General features: G+C 37.7%; 1 protein-coding gene across 5 annotated transcripts in view; it reads right to left on the bottom strand.

The window, feature by feature from the left end:
* Positions 1–1,894: 1,894 nt before the first annotated feature.
* igsf9bb (immunoglobulin superfamily, member 9Bb) overlaps positions 1,895–16,878 on the bottom strand; it is a 148,198-nt gene continuing 133,214 nt past the window's right edge. For 4 of the 5 annotated variants that reach the window (XM_076888916.1, XM_076888918.1, XM_076888917.1 and 1 more), the window contains 2 exons: positions 13,864–13,991; positions 1,895–12,625 (listed from right to left, as the gene is read on the bottom strand). In XM_076888916.1, coding sequence (XP_076745031.1) covers positions 12,411–12,625; positions 13,864–13,991 — 343 coding nt within the window. In that variant the 3' untranslated portion in view covers positions 1,895–12,410. Of the gene's footprint in view, positions 12,626–13,863; positions 13,992–16,878 lie in introns of those variants that run through there. The other variant, XM_076888919.1, reaches the window with a different exon arrangement.

Genomic DNA, 16,878 nt, shown 5'->3' with positions numbered 1-16,878 from the left:
GGTTGCTAAGCAACCGTGATCTCGCGAGAGGCATGGATCTCGAGGATTTACGAAGGAACGGAGCTTCCCTTAGTTTGTACACGCTTTTCTTTTCTGTCTTTATTAATCAGTTTTGATACATATCGTTTTTATGTCTCAGTGACCACAGATGTAGTGACCAGTGGGGTCACGTGAGTTGTCATTCTTTTCTAAGTTTGCACCATGGAGGAAAGTGAGCAAATGTTAGAGAGAATTTAAGAAGATGAAGTCTGACCGCATTCAGCACTTTTACATGCTGATTACAGTGCTCTCCTACGGAACAGGATTAGGGCCAGTGGGAAGAAAAAAAAGTGGGGACGTTCTTTATTTGTCCCCCGAGAATTCTGAGCACACGTTGTTCAGCAGGACCGGTTTGCAGTCGAGGCTGATAACTCAGTCCCCAACCGATCCAGAAATTTACAACCCTCCCTATTTATCACGGCTTGGGACCAGCATTAGAATACACTGGCTTGTGGTGCCCCTATACGGCTGGGCTTTCTAGATGCACAGTTAAAATGCTTACTTGTTATAATAATAATAATGGATTGGATTTATATAGCGCTTTTCAAGGCACCCAAAGCGCTTTACAGTGCCACTACTTCTTGAGCTGTATTTGTTTGTTGATGGGTTTTTCTATGCTGGAAAAATTAAAATAAAATATTGAAAAAAAAATGCTTACCTGTGCTGCTGTTTTTTTTGTTGGTATTGTTGTTGTTTGTTTGTTTGTTTTTACAAAGAAGAGAATATCAAGCTGTAGGGTTGCTAATTTTCAATAATAGCAAAAACACTCTTATCAGCTAAGAACAGAAAACTGAGTACAGTATAAGTTGTCTGCATCCTCACCAACAATTTAGTTGGGAACAAGAAGATGGGAAAATGCTGATTGATGAGTCTGGATTTCTGCCGTGACATTCTGATGGGAAAGTCAGAATTTGATGTAGACAACATGAAATTATGAATCTATCCAGACTGTAGCTCAAACTGTTGCTGGTTGTGTAATTAAATAACACATCCTACCAACCATGTCCATCCTTTTAGGACCACTGCACACCACTGTTTTACTGGCTGCTTGCAGCAGGATGGCGCACCATGGCACAAAGCTCAAATCAAATTGCTTTCTTGACTATGACAATGAGTTCACTGCACTCAGATGGCCTCCACAGTCACAAATCTGCAGAAACTGTGTAATGTCAGCAGTTCTGAAGGCAATGGGCTATAGTAGCACGTATAAGTGTAGTTACTCTAATGTTCCCTTTCAACTGTAATTGCTTTCCATTAATGTCACTGAAAACTGCCATGTTGCATGATCATCAGCGTAAAAGTAATGTATGCATTTTTAAGTAGTGTTTTACAAAGAAATCTGCAATTTATAGCCAAAATGTCAAAAATATTAACCTCCTAGGACCTGGAGTCCACATATGTGGACATCACATTTTGGGTTGTCTAGACCAAAATACTAAATTTTGCTCTACAAGGGCCTGATATCCACTTACGAGGACATCATACTGCCACTGTTCCATCAAAATTTAAAACGAATATCCTCATCTCATTTTTCTTAGGAACAAAAATCAGGTAAAAAAAAAAAATCTGGTGATTCATTGTTTTTACATTCATCAGGTCCCAATATGCCCAAATATCAAAGAGAAATTAAAAATGCATGCCATGGAAGAGTTCGGGTCTTAGGAGTTTAAAGCAGTATTTTCTCAAACTATGTCTGTTTATTTACAGAAATCTTAGCAGTTTCTGGAATCCTTTCCTTTAATCATCACTCTAAGAATGAAGTTTACATGTATTTGGTTTGTAGTTTCATTTTCTTTTACATCAAATGCTGAGTACCATTTTACAAAAACGGGGGAAAAAAACAGCAACACAAAAGTCATGTTAGAAAATTTAAACATTTTAATAAATAAAAACTGATGTAATATACACCATTATGAATATACAACTACAACAAGCATACCAAGACATTTGAGATACAAAAAATTGACAGTTCAATTTAGATGCTTTAAAAGCTTCAATTTTTAGGAAGAGTGGGGAGGTGAGCAGTGATTACAATAGTCATACATTCCTGTTAGTGTTTGTGCCAACAAATATCAAAAAGCATCACGAGGACTGATTTCTCAGAGATGGGGAACATAAAAATGGATGAAATACACATTTGGACTAAAGATTTCCATGAAAAGACATTTTGAGGTACTGAGTTGTCTACTCCTGTAATTAACAATGAACACACTTATGTTTGTGTTGTTTTCCAGATGCACTGTAACTCAAAGCATTCCTTTATGTCACAGGAAGACTGAACAATTAAGAGAAGACAATGAGCACAGTTCTGTTTAAAAGAAATAAAACATTGTATTGCATTTTGTGATGAGAAAGAAAGAAAGTTTTCAAAAGGTTTGAACTTAGTACACAATGAGCCAAAGGAGTATGTGAGTAGGTTGAAAAAGCATCTTTAGGAAACACTTTTTAGATGCTTTTTCTGGTCTTCAAACATAGCGATGCTACAGGCTGCTCCTCTCATGGGGATTTTTGGGGTAAGTTGAATTATACCCCATCGGTTTAACCTACCACCTAGCATTAAAGAGCACCTGCTGGGAGTTAGCATGATTCTTTGATCTTAAACAATGCTTCTCCAGGGATTTTAAATGATGTTGATGACTATTGACAGTCACGGTGACCTTGTTTGTTTACTCAGCACCAAACACAATGTGTGGATACAATTTGCAACCACAAATACAGAAAACTTTAAACAATTCTAAAGTCTCCACACACACAAAAAAAAATCAGTTAAAAAAAATCATCATGATGTGTTTTTGAGTGAATTACCCATTAAATTTCCTTGCTTTCAAATTTGCCACTCCAAATGTTACTCCAATTGAATCTGTGTATTCCCTGAAACAACAGCAGTCAAAGAAAACCTCCTGGAACATATAAGAGAACCAGGACAAACGACTGGCCAGACAACAACCTACATTGCAATACAGTACAGGATTGTGTAGCTACATTTTGTCTGAAGCAAGGAAATACCTAACTTAAAAAAAAAAAAGCACCACAGATGTTTTTAAATAGCACCAGTTGTCAGAATGTATATGACATGTTTCTTGTCCTTTTCTTTTTGGCAATGTACAGCAGTGAACTGAATGTCTGGAGTAACTTTTAGCAGCTGCTGCAATGCTCGACCTCCACTTGAGTGTGAAATCCAGGAGAATGTTCAGTAAGTTGCACATGCTTCAGTTTCCAACAAAAATCAAACATTTGGAGCCCCCCTTACATCAGTTCCAAAACAGCAGCACAAAGCACTGCTTCTGTTACACATATACTGAAATATACACATATACACTGTCAAATATTATCAGTCTGCACAGTTTGTGAATTCCATAAATATAACCTACAATTAGATCTCTGTGCTCTAATGTGTGAAGATTGCAAGAGAGCACCGTACCGATTCTTTCATGCCAAAGTAGATTCAAAAATGTTTAACTGCAGTAGCCAAAAAGGTCTAAAAAAAGGTCTAATGATGTTAACCTAACACAGAGCAATACTCCTCTCCATAATGAATACATAAGCAGTGTGGGGTGTGGAAGGTGCAAAAACAATTCAACAGGTACATTTGCAAATGTACATTACTATAAAAACTAGCTCGCTGCAACCTTCTCTGAGATTCTCTGTGTAATAGACAATGAGATATACAGTACAGTGTGGTGCACCATTCTCTTTTGTTTTGTATACAATTAAACATACATAATTCTCTACTTTGTGTACAATTCTGCAGCGCTACAATATAAAGCAGTAGATGGATATAAAAATAATAGAATAGAATATAGACTTGTACATTCTTGAAAACAAGTACTGTCCCCAAATATAGATAGTCGTGTGTTATATATATATATATGTGTGTATATATATATATATAATCTGTCTCTATATTATTTTATTATTAAACTAATTTCTAGGATTTAGAACATTTCCATCACTCACGTATGTTATGGACACTGTTACATCATGTTATAATGTGTCACTAAGCATACCCTACTACAGTTCGCACCCAGCCAATATAGTCGATGTGCATTGTAGTTTCTTCTACACGCACACACACACAACAATGATGTATGTGCATATATATATATATATATATATATATATATATATATATATATATATATATATATATATATATAATGTTGAGAGGGCGTGAGACAACGGATGTTAATTTCAGTTATTATTTACATGGTAGTAACAAACTTTTTTCTTAAACTGTGATCTGTTTTCTGCACTTTAGTTTGTAATGTAGTTTCATACATTACTCCAGGCTGAAGTAATACGTCTGCATATGTATTACTTGCAGCTGTCTGCTGCTGGCTTTTAAGTAGCTTTTGTTTGCATGTCTATTATTACTGTACATCCTTTCTTCAATCAAAGGATGCCTTTTTTTCAACAACAAACTGTACTCAAAAGTGTTTAACAAATATGACTATGTTATTTATTTATGGGCTTGTAGTCCCCATAATGAATGTTTAAAAAGACTTTGCAGAGACGTGAGCTGTTTTTTCAGGGTAGTGATGTATGATGGATTTCATCACTGTAACAGTTTGCAGTTCACAGCTATGATGTTAAAGCAATATCAAAGCAACCTCTGTGATAATGACTGACAATGACTGATGCCAGTGTTTACATATAAACTGAAAATTTGAGCTCATAAAAAATAATGAAAATGAGGAAAAAGATGAGTCTGGGTGCATTTAGCAACTAAATCTATTTTGTAAGTAAACAAACATTTTTCCTTTAACATGTGCAGCATGTATTAGCACCAGGTATTCTTTCTCATTTAGCACATGGGGTAAAATCCTCTTTAGCATTTAAAAATGTGAACATCTTCAACAATATGATGACTGGTCACTGAAAGAGGTGCTCCTCAGTTCAGGGACTGAGTGATACAGTACTGAGATTTTCCTCAAAAAGTGTCTTTGAATGCGTGATTTTAAAAAATGTGAAATTCCTGCTTCAGTACCATCAACTGCAAATCATCATATTTGGCTCAAAATGTAGAGCAGTATAGTGAGCTGAGTAATACATGATTTCACAAAGACACACTAATCAAGCATGGGTTTTGTGTGTGTGTGTGTGTGTGTGTGTGTGTGTGTGTGTGTGTGTGTGTGTGTGTGTGTGTGTCCAAAGTACAGTTTGTGATCTACACAGAGAAAAGAAAATGATGTAAATAATAAAAAAATATAAAATACATGGAATATCTCTAATATAAGACAAATTGATATTTTGAATTTATTTTGTTAATCAAATTTCATCTCATTTTTGAGAGATGTTACTGCCACATTCAGTGCAAAAATACACTACCAATCTTTCTTACATTACAAAATGTAATAGCACATTTGGTAATGTCTTTTTTCATTGCCAAACTATGAGTATTTTTCTCTTTAAAATATTTATTTCTGCATATATGTATTCTGGATGCAACAGTCAGGCAACTTTTGCACCTTAAAATAACTGCTTCAGACTCTCATAACTGTCCTGGGAAAGTCGCGTAATGCTTTATAACATAATGTAACACACTACCACCAATGGGTCTTCACCTAGCTAGAGGACAAAACTACCTTTGTATTCTCAATATGGAAACAATGGCAGCAGCAATGTGAAAGAACATGACATTTATAGAAGGGAAAAGAGAGAGAGTAAGAGACTGAAAAATAATAAATGTTGGAAAGTCTGAAAGGTTGCAGGCAGATACTTAGCTCGCCTTCTTGCTGTTGGATTGATAAGTAATATTGGCTAATCTCTGATGTCTAGAGTTTTTACAATTACTTTGTAATAATTGTAGATTTATCTATGTTAGCAAAGCTGCGAACTAGCTAGTGTGTTTAAAGGCAGAGGGTTAACTGTTAACATCTAGTTAACTATGATAATATTGGCTCTGACATTGTGGTTGCAGGTTTTAATCTTCCAGCTTGTCATGGAGAAACGGTGTATTACAACTGTAGGGATGGCCATGTGCAAAAATACAGATTTTTTAAATATATACCTCCACAGAGCTAACATGACTTAGTAACATGTAGGTAACATGGCCTAACACACACTTACAAAGACATACCGAGGTAGTACATCTACCTGTCCTAATTAGCAGGACATCTAGAAACAATTCTGAAGTCTTAAATCCTCTTGACTACTCAAACCCACAGCACATGTTTTTGCCTGCTGCACTCTCTGAGTTGCATTATTCACCAAAGTAAGTAAACAGCTTTTTACAGTTAGTTTGATTTTGATTGTTCAGCTAAAGATTTTAATTGTGGCTTCTATCTTAAAACCAAGACCACTGTTGCAAATCCCAGTTTTTGTCAGCATCACTCAATCATTTATACCATGCAGACTATATCTGCCAATACACACTATTTACATGGACAAGTTAAGAGGCTAACAGTAATTTTTTGTCAAGATAGATGACCTTTCCCTCGGTCATTTTAAGATTTCTCAGCTATCCTCACTCACCTAAGTCTAATTAAAACCTTTGGTGATCAAACGATGCAAAGTCACACAGTTGTACAACTACAGTTGCTAAGCTAAAGAGCTGTTCTTGTGACTTTATCTACATGTATTTGAACAGGCAGCCTGTTGCACCTGTCACAGCTGAGTATACATGTCAGTATAGTATGTCAACCACACCAATGACAGGTTGCTAATCTGTCACAGGTCTAACACAGACAGAGAGAACCCATGGAGACACCATACAACCAACCTCTGCACAGAAAGGCCCCAGGGTGGATTCAAACACAAGACTAGATTCTTTGAGGTGACACTGCTAACTGCTGCACCACTATGCCATTCCCTACTGATACCAGATACATTCAAATAAGTCTGGAAAGAGTGTTATTCAAGACAAAAACCAAAAATGCACTCAACACAAATGCGTGTTCTACATGCAATCAGTGGATGAAAAGTGGGATGCAATTCTAAGTCTGAGACAACAGCGATGTCAGAGCTGTGAGTCTGTATTAAACCTGCCCATGCTGAATAAGTAGCTGTCATTGTTCCAACACAAGTTCTGGGTGGAAATCTGGTTGACTGGTAGGGGATGAGATGCAAAGTCAGTGAAATATGAGCTCGATATTCATCAAGTTCTCAGGCCACTATAGAAGTGATACAGAGGACTGAGTAGACCCTGCTGTGTGTGCTTTGGGAGACTTGACTCTCAAACTGAAAAATATACACTGGCTATATCTACTTAAAGTGTATTTCCATATGGACATAAATTGGGAAAACATATAAATTGCTCTCATTCATGCATGCATATCGACAAATATTACTAAAATATGCAATTTCTGGTTTTACATTTTACAATATATAGACTAATTAATTTCAATATAGAAACCTCTGTATACATTAGCTCACTTAAAATTCTTTTCAGATGTGAAATAAATACAACATAGAACAATATGTTGACTATTTAGTTAATTAGCAAAGTGAGCTTTCAGATATATGTATTTTAGAAATAATTCATTAAGAGATTTAAGTATACTGGTACATGTCAGTATAGTATGTACATTACAAGATAGCAATCACATTAACTCAGTTTTGTTTTAAAGGTGCTTTTTTAAAATTACCCTCTGCAGAATCTAATTAAATATTTGACTCCTAGGGGACAGTATGCTGAAATGTTTATGGATGTATGCTGCTGATCTTTTAAACCCTGATATTTCATTTTAGTCCTATCTGCAGTTCTTCAAGAGGTTTTCCTTCTGGAGGTCTCTGTCACTAATACTAATAACAATAAAGGGCTATTCTATTCTATTCTATTCTGAAGGTATTTTTAAGCAGTTGCCTGCTTAAATACAGGTTACAAACTGGTATTGCCCAGTACAGTCCATCCCTAGTTTAACTTCAGCAAATTAAACACTGTAGATAAACATTTTATAAATAAAGTCAAAGTGGCTGTTAATTCACATTCTCCTAATAGCATTAGTTAACTAATTAATGATCATTAATTAATAATGCTTAACTTAAAAAGCATTTAAACTAGAGCCCGACTGATATAGGATTTTTAAGGCAGTTATTGATATTTGTTTAAAAGTGTTTTAAAATTTCAATAAATCAGCCGACTGTTTTCTTTTTTCAGACATATGAAATGTAAACAGATTTTCCAAACATTTGTCATATGTAGTTAATTATGAGTCCTTACTGAGATAATATGACAGATTACAAATAATCTGTTATACAGTCACAATAAGTCACAGATTACAGATTTACGCTCTGTCCGACTTTGCTCGGATCAGCTGGTTGTTAACTTATTATTTGTGACATTTCAAAGTTGTGAAGCAAACAGGAAAGTTGCAGGATGCCCCCTGTTGGATAAATTAAGTGCCTTTAAATCCTTGATATAAACTCTTTAAAGGGAGCTGCAAGACTATTCTAAAATCTATTCCATTATTTTAAAAGCCAATTTTAGTCAATCACAAATTTATTTTACTCCTAATTCATTTGTTTCTTCTTAGAACTGTAAATATAATTGTAATAATCTATATCAAATTTTGAGGATATTATAGCTATTTTTTATGCATTCATCTTGGGTCTTCATCCACTGTGTTACATGCAATCAGTTTCAGTCCTCTCTGTTTCAGCCTACAAACTGCCACAGCACCATATTTCCTCCCCTCACCGAGAGACACACACACACACACCAAGGTCTGCTGAAATGAAATAAACTGTGGTGTATTTAACAGGCACAAAGCAAATTAAACCTTTGAATTGTTGTCAAAATACAGCTTTTCAAATCTTGCGATGCCTCAGACAGGGGCTTCATGGAAGAAGACTTCCCTGTTCTTCTTTCAACAGGATTCTGAAACCAATCACCACTCGCACCAAAAGCCTGCTCACATTTTGGAAATGGAAGTGGTATTTGCAGTCATTTATGGATGCATCACTCATGGTTTCCCCAGCATCTCACGAACTTCTGTTTGCCATCACTACTACATCACCTCTGAGGAGATATGAGGAGATAGCTATTTAGCCTTAAGATCGTGCCTTAAGGGGCATCCAGACGTGTAGCAACTAGCAACGATGTGGCAACCAGTCACCACAGAAAACCAGTAACATTCAGCAAGACATGAAGTGGGCGGGACCCACGTTAAACATTTTGCAGCTTCAAGATGAGACACTGAAGCATCTGCCAATGAGTGTGGAGGATACCAGTGATCGACTGAAGGCATGCTAAACTCATTAGAAGGTTACTACCTAAGTCTGGAATGACCGCTGGCAACTTACTACCAGCGACAAAAAGAAGAAGATGAGTCCCTGTGTGTGGTGGGCCCCCTTTGTACTTTATAAAGAATATAAAAAACAACATTCAGGATTTCCACTTTTGTTGACCTTGTCCCTAAACGCAGCACAGAATTTACAGATTGGAGTGGGTCTTGTTAACAAAATGTTACCAGTAATTTCTATAGGAGGTGTGAAGCCAAGTTATTCTGACTAAAACTCTTATTATTGGGCTTTGGAAGTGGAAAATGTGGTTAAAGTTGTATGAATTAACATAGTTATTTCCACAATAAGTGCATTATCTGGAGCTTCTCTACTTTTTTCTTTTTTGTATAACGTCTGTCAAGTCAGGACTCTTCTGTTATATGTTTTCTTTTCTTTTAGCTTGTTTATTCATGTATTACAAACGCACTCAGAAGATTTAGTTACAGCAGCCGTTTTATTACATAGATCTAAATGAAAAAAAGAATCACATCTATTCCAGAATTGCTCCTGCATTACAGAAGGCCTATCTAAAATTGCTCTTTATGAAAGCATTTATTGTGGAAATATCTTATACAAGCAAGTAAATGTAGTCACTGAAAAAATGTCTGATTTTAGAAGACTGCTGGGATTAGCAGCTCAAAATCACAAGAAATAAAGAAATAAATAGATTAAGATGCACATCACCACTGTCATATTAATCAACCTCCATTGTTCTCATATTGCAACATGTCACCATGACACCTACAAGTGAATACACCTTCTATTGATAAAAATCCACACACGACAAAAGCTTGATTGGATTTTTTTGTTGTTGTTTTAACGTACACACCCCTCATCTGCGGATTCCATAATGTAACAAGGGTGGCTGTAGCTCAGGTGGCAGAGCAGGTCAGCCACTAATCAGAAGGTCGGTGGTTCGATCCCAGGCTGCATCCTGGCTGCATGTCAAATATCCTTGGGCAAGATACTAACCCCATGTTTGCCTACTGGTGGTGGTCAGAGGGCCTGGTGGCGCCTGTGTCCGGCAGCCTCGCCTCTGTCAGTGCGCCCCAGGGCAGCTGTGGCTACAATGTAGCTTGCCATTGCCAGTGTGTGAATGGGTGAATGACTGAATGTAGTGTAAAGCGCTTTGGGGTCCTATGGACTAGAAAAGCGCTATACAAATGCAGGCCATTTACCATTTAACAAGAAGCAGCATGTGTACTGTGTAATATAGCTGAGTTTCTGATGTTATGGCACTTTTGTTACTCATCCAATCATTAAAAAAATGAACCGTGTAGCTGCGTAGCATCCAGCAAATCCATCACATGTCAAACACACTTCTCAATCTGTGGAATCAATATTTGAACCAATCTGTGAAAATACAGCAAAAACATTCGGCTCACTGTGTGTGACCTTCAGTGCCACACAGCGTTTTCTTGGAGCATAGATGGAGTCTCAACAAATGACAAGCACATAAATAGAAACCGGACAAAAGAAGCAGATATAAAAAACACAAATAAAAAACAAACATTAAATAAAGTTTGACACAAATGAAACAGGCAAAGATTAAGGCCAAATAAAGCCAGTGTTTTATGCCCTCCTAAATAAATATGAAGCAAAATTGTAAGTATACACACACACACACACACACACACACGTGTATGTATATATATATATATATATACATACACGTAAATGATACATTCATATATATATATATATATATGTATCTGAAATGGCACAAAATCCCTAAAGTTGTTTCTTTCTGTTCACTGAATTGTTTTGGCATAAATTTCAGAAGTGGATTTGCAGCCCTCTATGCTAACTAAAGTAGAAGAAGTGAAATGTAAAGGAAGAGACAGGACGTGGACAAGATTTTGCTCCAGTGCAAACCGTTCTGAGATGTAAAAAGCTGGAATTAAAATTAAAATTAAAAATAATTGGAGCAACTGTATAACTTCATAAAAAACTAAATAGAAATCACAATATTTTTTGTTATTAAAAAGCCACATTTGAGGGTGCCAGATTTTTTGTAATATTATGTGGAATGAAGACGAGACCTGTTTGGTTCCCATCTGTCAGTGAAAAACTACACAGAGTGAAGATTAGGCCGAGTACAGTAAAGCTAAAGGTAATGTTTCTGTTTCCTTTTACCACAAGCCCTTTTCCTGCTCATTCAGCACAGAGCAGAAAAAAGCTGATGAGTAAAGATGTGAATCTTTCTTGAACAGATAAAACTATGTGTTCAGTGTTTGCACAGTTGGAAACAAATATAAAAACAGGTACATAAAAAAAGCAACAATAATGAAAAGATGAGTAAAAAGGCTAGTTTGTTGTCCTGGCTGATCCAGGTGGTTGTGTGGTCTCGTGTCCTGTGCTCTGAGGTATACTTGGTAGGAAGTGAGAACACCCATATTTGTGAGGCGAGTTTCTCGGCAGATAAGAGATGCTGCTGGCGGAGAGAGGTTCTTATAGAAGGTGCTGTAAACGGAGACCCGCAGGATGGGGAGAGAGGATTGGCTCAGCACAAGAAACAGGACCCGAGGCTGGAGGGAATGTTAAAATTAAGAATATGAAGACTGGAGTAGGAAAATAGTCGTTACGAAAATCAGCAAAATGGTTGGCTGTATTTATTCTAGTTAATGATTTTGCACTGGAGTAAAATTTTGGACAAATGTGTCAGTTATCACTTAAATCTTTAGAGCTCTAAACATTTTTTTAAATGGAATACTACTTGATGTTAGAACAGAAGATTGCTGTGCCTTTGGGTCTCCAAAGCAGGACGTCAAATAATCCAAAATTTGGGGGAGGAAATGCCTCAAAACCACAATTCCAATCAAAGATGGCATTAATCTGATTTTTTTTTAAACAAAAACATATGTGTGGCTTCTGATAATAATTCTCTTAATCTGCTTTTTTTTGAAGAAATTGAGACTTGTCAAGGTTAATTCATGAACACAGCAGAATGCTTACTAATGCAAACTAAACTGACCAAGGGGTGCAGCTGTGGAATAAACCAAATCTGAATGCTGAAATTTTGTGCCACTCCCCTTTGTAGGTAATAAACTGCGACAATTCTAGTGAAAGTATTCTTTTTTCTTTCAGCTGAGACGTAGCTAGTGCAGTGTCATTTTGGAAAGGGGAGCTGTATTGCACAGCTGTGACTTTCAGAGGAGGGTGGCATGGTCTAGGTCTGTGTTGTCCATGCTAGCCAAAATAGCTTTCTGGTCCTCCCGAATTGGACGACGGTAAAGCAGAGCAGAAAAGCGAATATATGGGTCATGGAGAATGGGCCGTTTCTTCTTTTTGCGGAGGTAGAGAGCTTCTTCGGGCTGGAGTACCTGAGAGGTGTAGGCCTGCTGGGTCTGAGAGGTGGAGACACCTGGAGGCAAAGAGACGAACAGCCAGGTCATAGCCACCAGAACTCAAGGTGGAAATGCTGTTCCGACACTTTCCCTGAAATGATGCTTTGCTTCTGGGCAGGAGTAGATCAACTCCATGAAGCACCCACAAGTCCAGTTTTTCTGTAATATAGTATGAATCTTGAGCCAGCAGGCAGTCAGTTAATTTTAATAACTGGAAACAGTGATTTTTACTTTTACAATGACGACAAAATCCACTATACCTGCATCTGTTATACCTCATTTAAACTAAACATTAAAAACTAAAATATATCTCCATATACAACCTGTAAGTTCATGCACAACGTATGCCAGGCCATAAGTGCTGCTAAGTCAGATCATATAACACGGTCAAAAGCCTGCCTTTTTTTATTACAGTGTAAGCATTTTATGCTATGCTGTTTGGACTTACACTATTCTAAGCTAAGGAGGCTCTAGCAATGAGAATGCTCCCTAAGATGACACTTTGAGCTTGTTGCATAAACGTCACCAACTCTCTGCTGTGCAGTAACTCCAAACCTCTGGCATTAACATCAGCACAAAAACTGCAGCAGTTTCTAGAAGCAAAGAGCTCTCATGTTTAATGTGTGGGTGTCCCAGTACTCTTTTCCATATAATGTAAATTATGATATGTCAGTTGGCTTTTTGGTGCATATATTTTCATCTTCAACATTCAACTCTATTACTGTGCTGTACTCTGTTTTTGTTAAAATATTTGAATTTTTAGGGAACTCGAGTGGTCAAGCAATAAGCTAGCATACTTCTCAACCACTTGAGTCCCACTTTTCATAAAAAGCAGATCTTGATTGCAACATCTGACGGAACAGGATGTAATTTGTTTTCAGTGATGCCTCACTGTTTGCTTTTGGGAGTGTTTGGACTCGGAAACACTCCCAACACCTCCATTTGTCAAAAGTCTACAAGTTTAGTTTAAGAAGAAAATTCATTTTTAAGGACCTTGTGTTGTCTGGGGTAATGTTTCATGATTTTTGGAGGGGGGGTGTTACACTTTCTCCTTTAAGGTGGTATTCTAACGCACTGCCCTGCACATTAAAATGATGCTGGAATGTGACAGGAAAGGCTCCTGACCAAATGCCAGCTGGTGATGAGCTTCAAAATGCCATGCTTGACAATCTTCTGAAAATGGCAGCAGGTCATTTCACTATAGAGACCTCAACAGTGGAGAAAATGAGAACAAATATTTAATGGTGGTTCACACCTGCTTTCTTTCTGGTCTTGGAGTTATTGTTGTTCATAGTCATCTTCTTGGCCTTTTTAATACGTTGGTATCTCAGTGCATCGATCCTCTCAGACCCTGAAAGGGCACTCTGCGCACCTCGACGTTTTCTGAATAAAGAAGAGAGAAAGAGGAAAAAAGGGGTAACTCCAGGCTAAACGTGGTCAGTGAACTGTATTTCTGCACTACGGAGCGCAACACAACCCACACAATCTCAGAACAGCACTGCTCGTGCTAAGCAAGAGGTGCAGCACATTGCCAAAGGATCAATGTGAGACACCTATTGAGGCTTACCCAAGCTTTGCAATAAGAAAACCATGTGATTATGACTACTATAACCTTATACATCATCTGGATTTACTATGAAATTTTTTCACTAAATAAAATCCAGATTTCATTAAGTATTATGCACCTTGAAATTTCTGGGGCATTGAAGATATTTTGCTCAAATTGATCCAAACAATTTTCATCCAAAGAAAAACAGAGTATTTCACAACTCCTGAAGCTATCTATTGATCCCATTGGCTAGATTAGGTCAGTGAGAAAAGTTCCACTTAAAAAGACTTGCACTGTTGGTTTCAGAGGAACTGTTTCCAAAATGAAGATTACTAAATGCTCTTTCCAATTCATAAGTCTGCAGATTTGAATGTTTACTCTAATTAGTAAGGCATTTCTCTCTGAAAATAACAGATACAAATGTTTCCTTGGTGTGAAGTACATTTTTCGCAGCTGTTCATCACTTCCCTCCCATTCACAGAGGCACATGTGACAAGGCAGCCCCCAGATTTCTGCCACAAGCACGCGCTTAATTCTCTCAAGGCACAGAAAACAATATGCTTTACAGAGAGGCCATCTTCCCACCGTGGCTGCAGAGAGAAACCGAATGCTGTTAGTAGAGGGGAAGAATCACAGCTGAGCAACAAAGCATCATCAATATGTGTTCATAGACATGGATACTGTCTACAATGGGCTTCACCATGCTGACAGGGGGAGAGATGGCGGGAGGGGAAAATGACTACTTGGGAACAGTCACATAATGAAAAATAAGCCAAAGAAAAGCGAAGCACCAGGACAACAAATGTAACAAGAATTTATCCATATAATTGTTTCTGTTTTGAAACGGAAGAGCAATATTTAGCGATAGCATGCATGGCAGTTTGCACATGGAACACGACTTTAAAGGGGAATACATTCAAAAGCACTTCATTGGGCAGGTAACTCAAAGATTAAGGGGAACCTCAACCCTCCCTGGTTGCCCCACTTTTATAAAACATTGGTTCTTTAGAAGAAAAAGAAGTGCAGAAGCTGCTTTGGCAGGGCACTTGTGTCACATGGCAGTGAGAACTGTTCTGCAGTCCACTTACAAGTGCAATTGTATACTTACAGGAGATGAATTGATTCATGCTCTCTACAGATGCTTTATGTAGAGGATTAGGGCCATGTGTCCACCAGGATTTTGTCCTAATTTATATAGAGATGCTCGTGGGAAGTGCTGGTCGTGGCTATCGTTACGCTATAGCTCTTAAAAACTTTCTAGGAATCTAGTGCAATTTTATTAAAAGCTAAAATACATTTTAAATTACTTTGAGCTCCGAAGTTTAAACGCGCAACAATTTCATCACTGCCAAGAACATGCAACAGCACTGTCTGCTTCATTTTTAAAGCAAAAACAAAAACAACCACAAGAAAACACAGTTGTCAACTATTCCTCCCAGTGGACACACAGCTTCAGGTGACATCACAACGCCAATCTTACAAAATATTTTATTGCCTTCAAAATATTTTCAATTGGGGTCGTACAGTATAAGCATCTGTTATTTAGAAATGGCAGAATGTGTCACGCTTGAGGAGAATGCTAAAAGCATGTTTACAAAGTGATCTGAGAACAGACAGTGTCTATGCGGAGGAAAGAAAAGGTCCACGCAGTCACTGTTTTTATCGAGTCACTCAGTGCCAAAGAGACAAAACACCAAAATCAACCTGTATGGTTTTTTTAAAGTAACAATTATTTTTGCATGCCACTGGACAAAAGCTAACCCTCTAAATTCATACACAACTTTAGGCAGAAGAAGACCAGCCTGTAAAAATGGAATGATTCAACCAAGTATAACAGATATATTTAAACTGAAGATCAAATTTTAATACAAATGGCTAAACAAAATAGTCCGTCTTAGCTTATTTTGAACTAGCTCATTTTATATTAACTAGACTTAAACTTGGGCTGATGCAGTGGGATCATATTACTAGTAACAAGTATGTCTGTTATATTCTCAATTATACAAAACACTTCCTACCATGAATCTACTTCTGTTAAAGCTTTTAATAGTGTTTCACACCAGTTTGCATATTGGTGGGGTAAAAGTTCTGTGACATCATTTATGACCCCAGGTATGTATGTACACACACACACACACACACACACACACACACACACACACACACACACACACACACACACACACACACACACACACATATCTTTATGCCTGGGAGCTTGCAGGTTCCTGTGCAGTATCTTTGCTGTTCCTAGGACTGTACTCTTCTTGACAGAGACCTCAGGTGTTGTTTCTGGGATCTGCTGGAATCACCTGGCCAGTGTGGGGGTCACTGCCCCAGGTCCCTCAGTTACTACGGGGGCAACTGTTGCCTTCATCCTCCACACCCTCCTTCTTTAGCACTTTTCTCAGCCCTTGGTTTTTCTCAAACGTCCAGTCTTCTTTTTTGCTGTCAGTTGGTATAGCTACATCTATTACTGCTGCCTTCTTCCTCTGATTGTCCACCACTTCTCTGTCTGGTTGGTTGATCGTGAGCAGTTTTTCTGCATCTGGAAGTCCCACAGGATCTTCGCTCTGTCATTCTCAACCACCCAGGGGTGTGTGTCCCAATTTCGGGACTTCCATGCCGTACTCCGCACAGCTGTTCCTGTACACAGACACTTGGTTAGACCTCAGCCTCTATCGATCTTGTACTTAGAGCTTGTTCCTGTGTGGCCATGAT

Source organism: Maylandia zebra, linkage group LG10, assembly GCF_041146795.1.
Source record: "Maylandia zebra isolate NMK-2024a linkage group LG10, Mzebra_GT3a, whole genome shotgun sequence".
Taxonomy (NCBI): Eukaryota; Metazoa; Chordata; class Actinopteri; order Cichliformes; family Cichlidae; genus Maylandia; species Maylandia zebra.
This window is presented reverse-complemented; position numbering and strand designations above follow the sequence as displayed.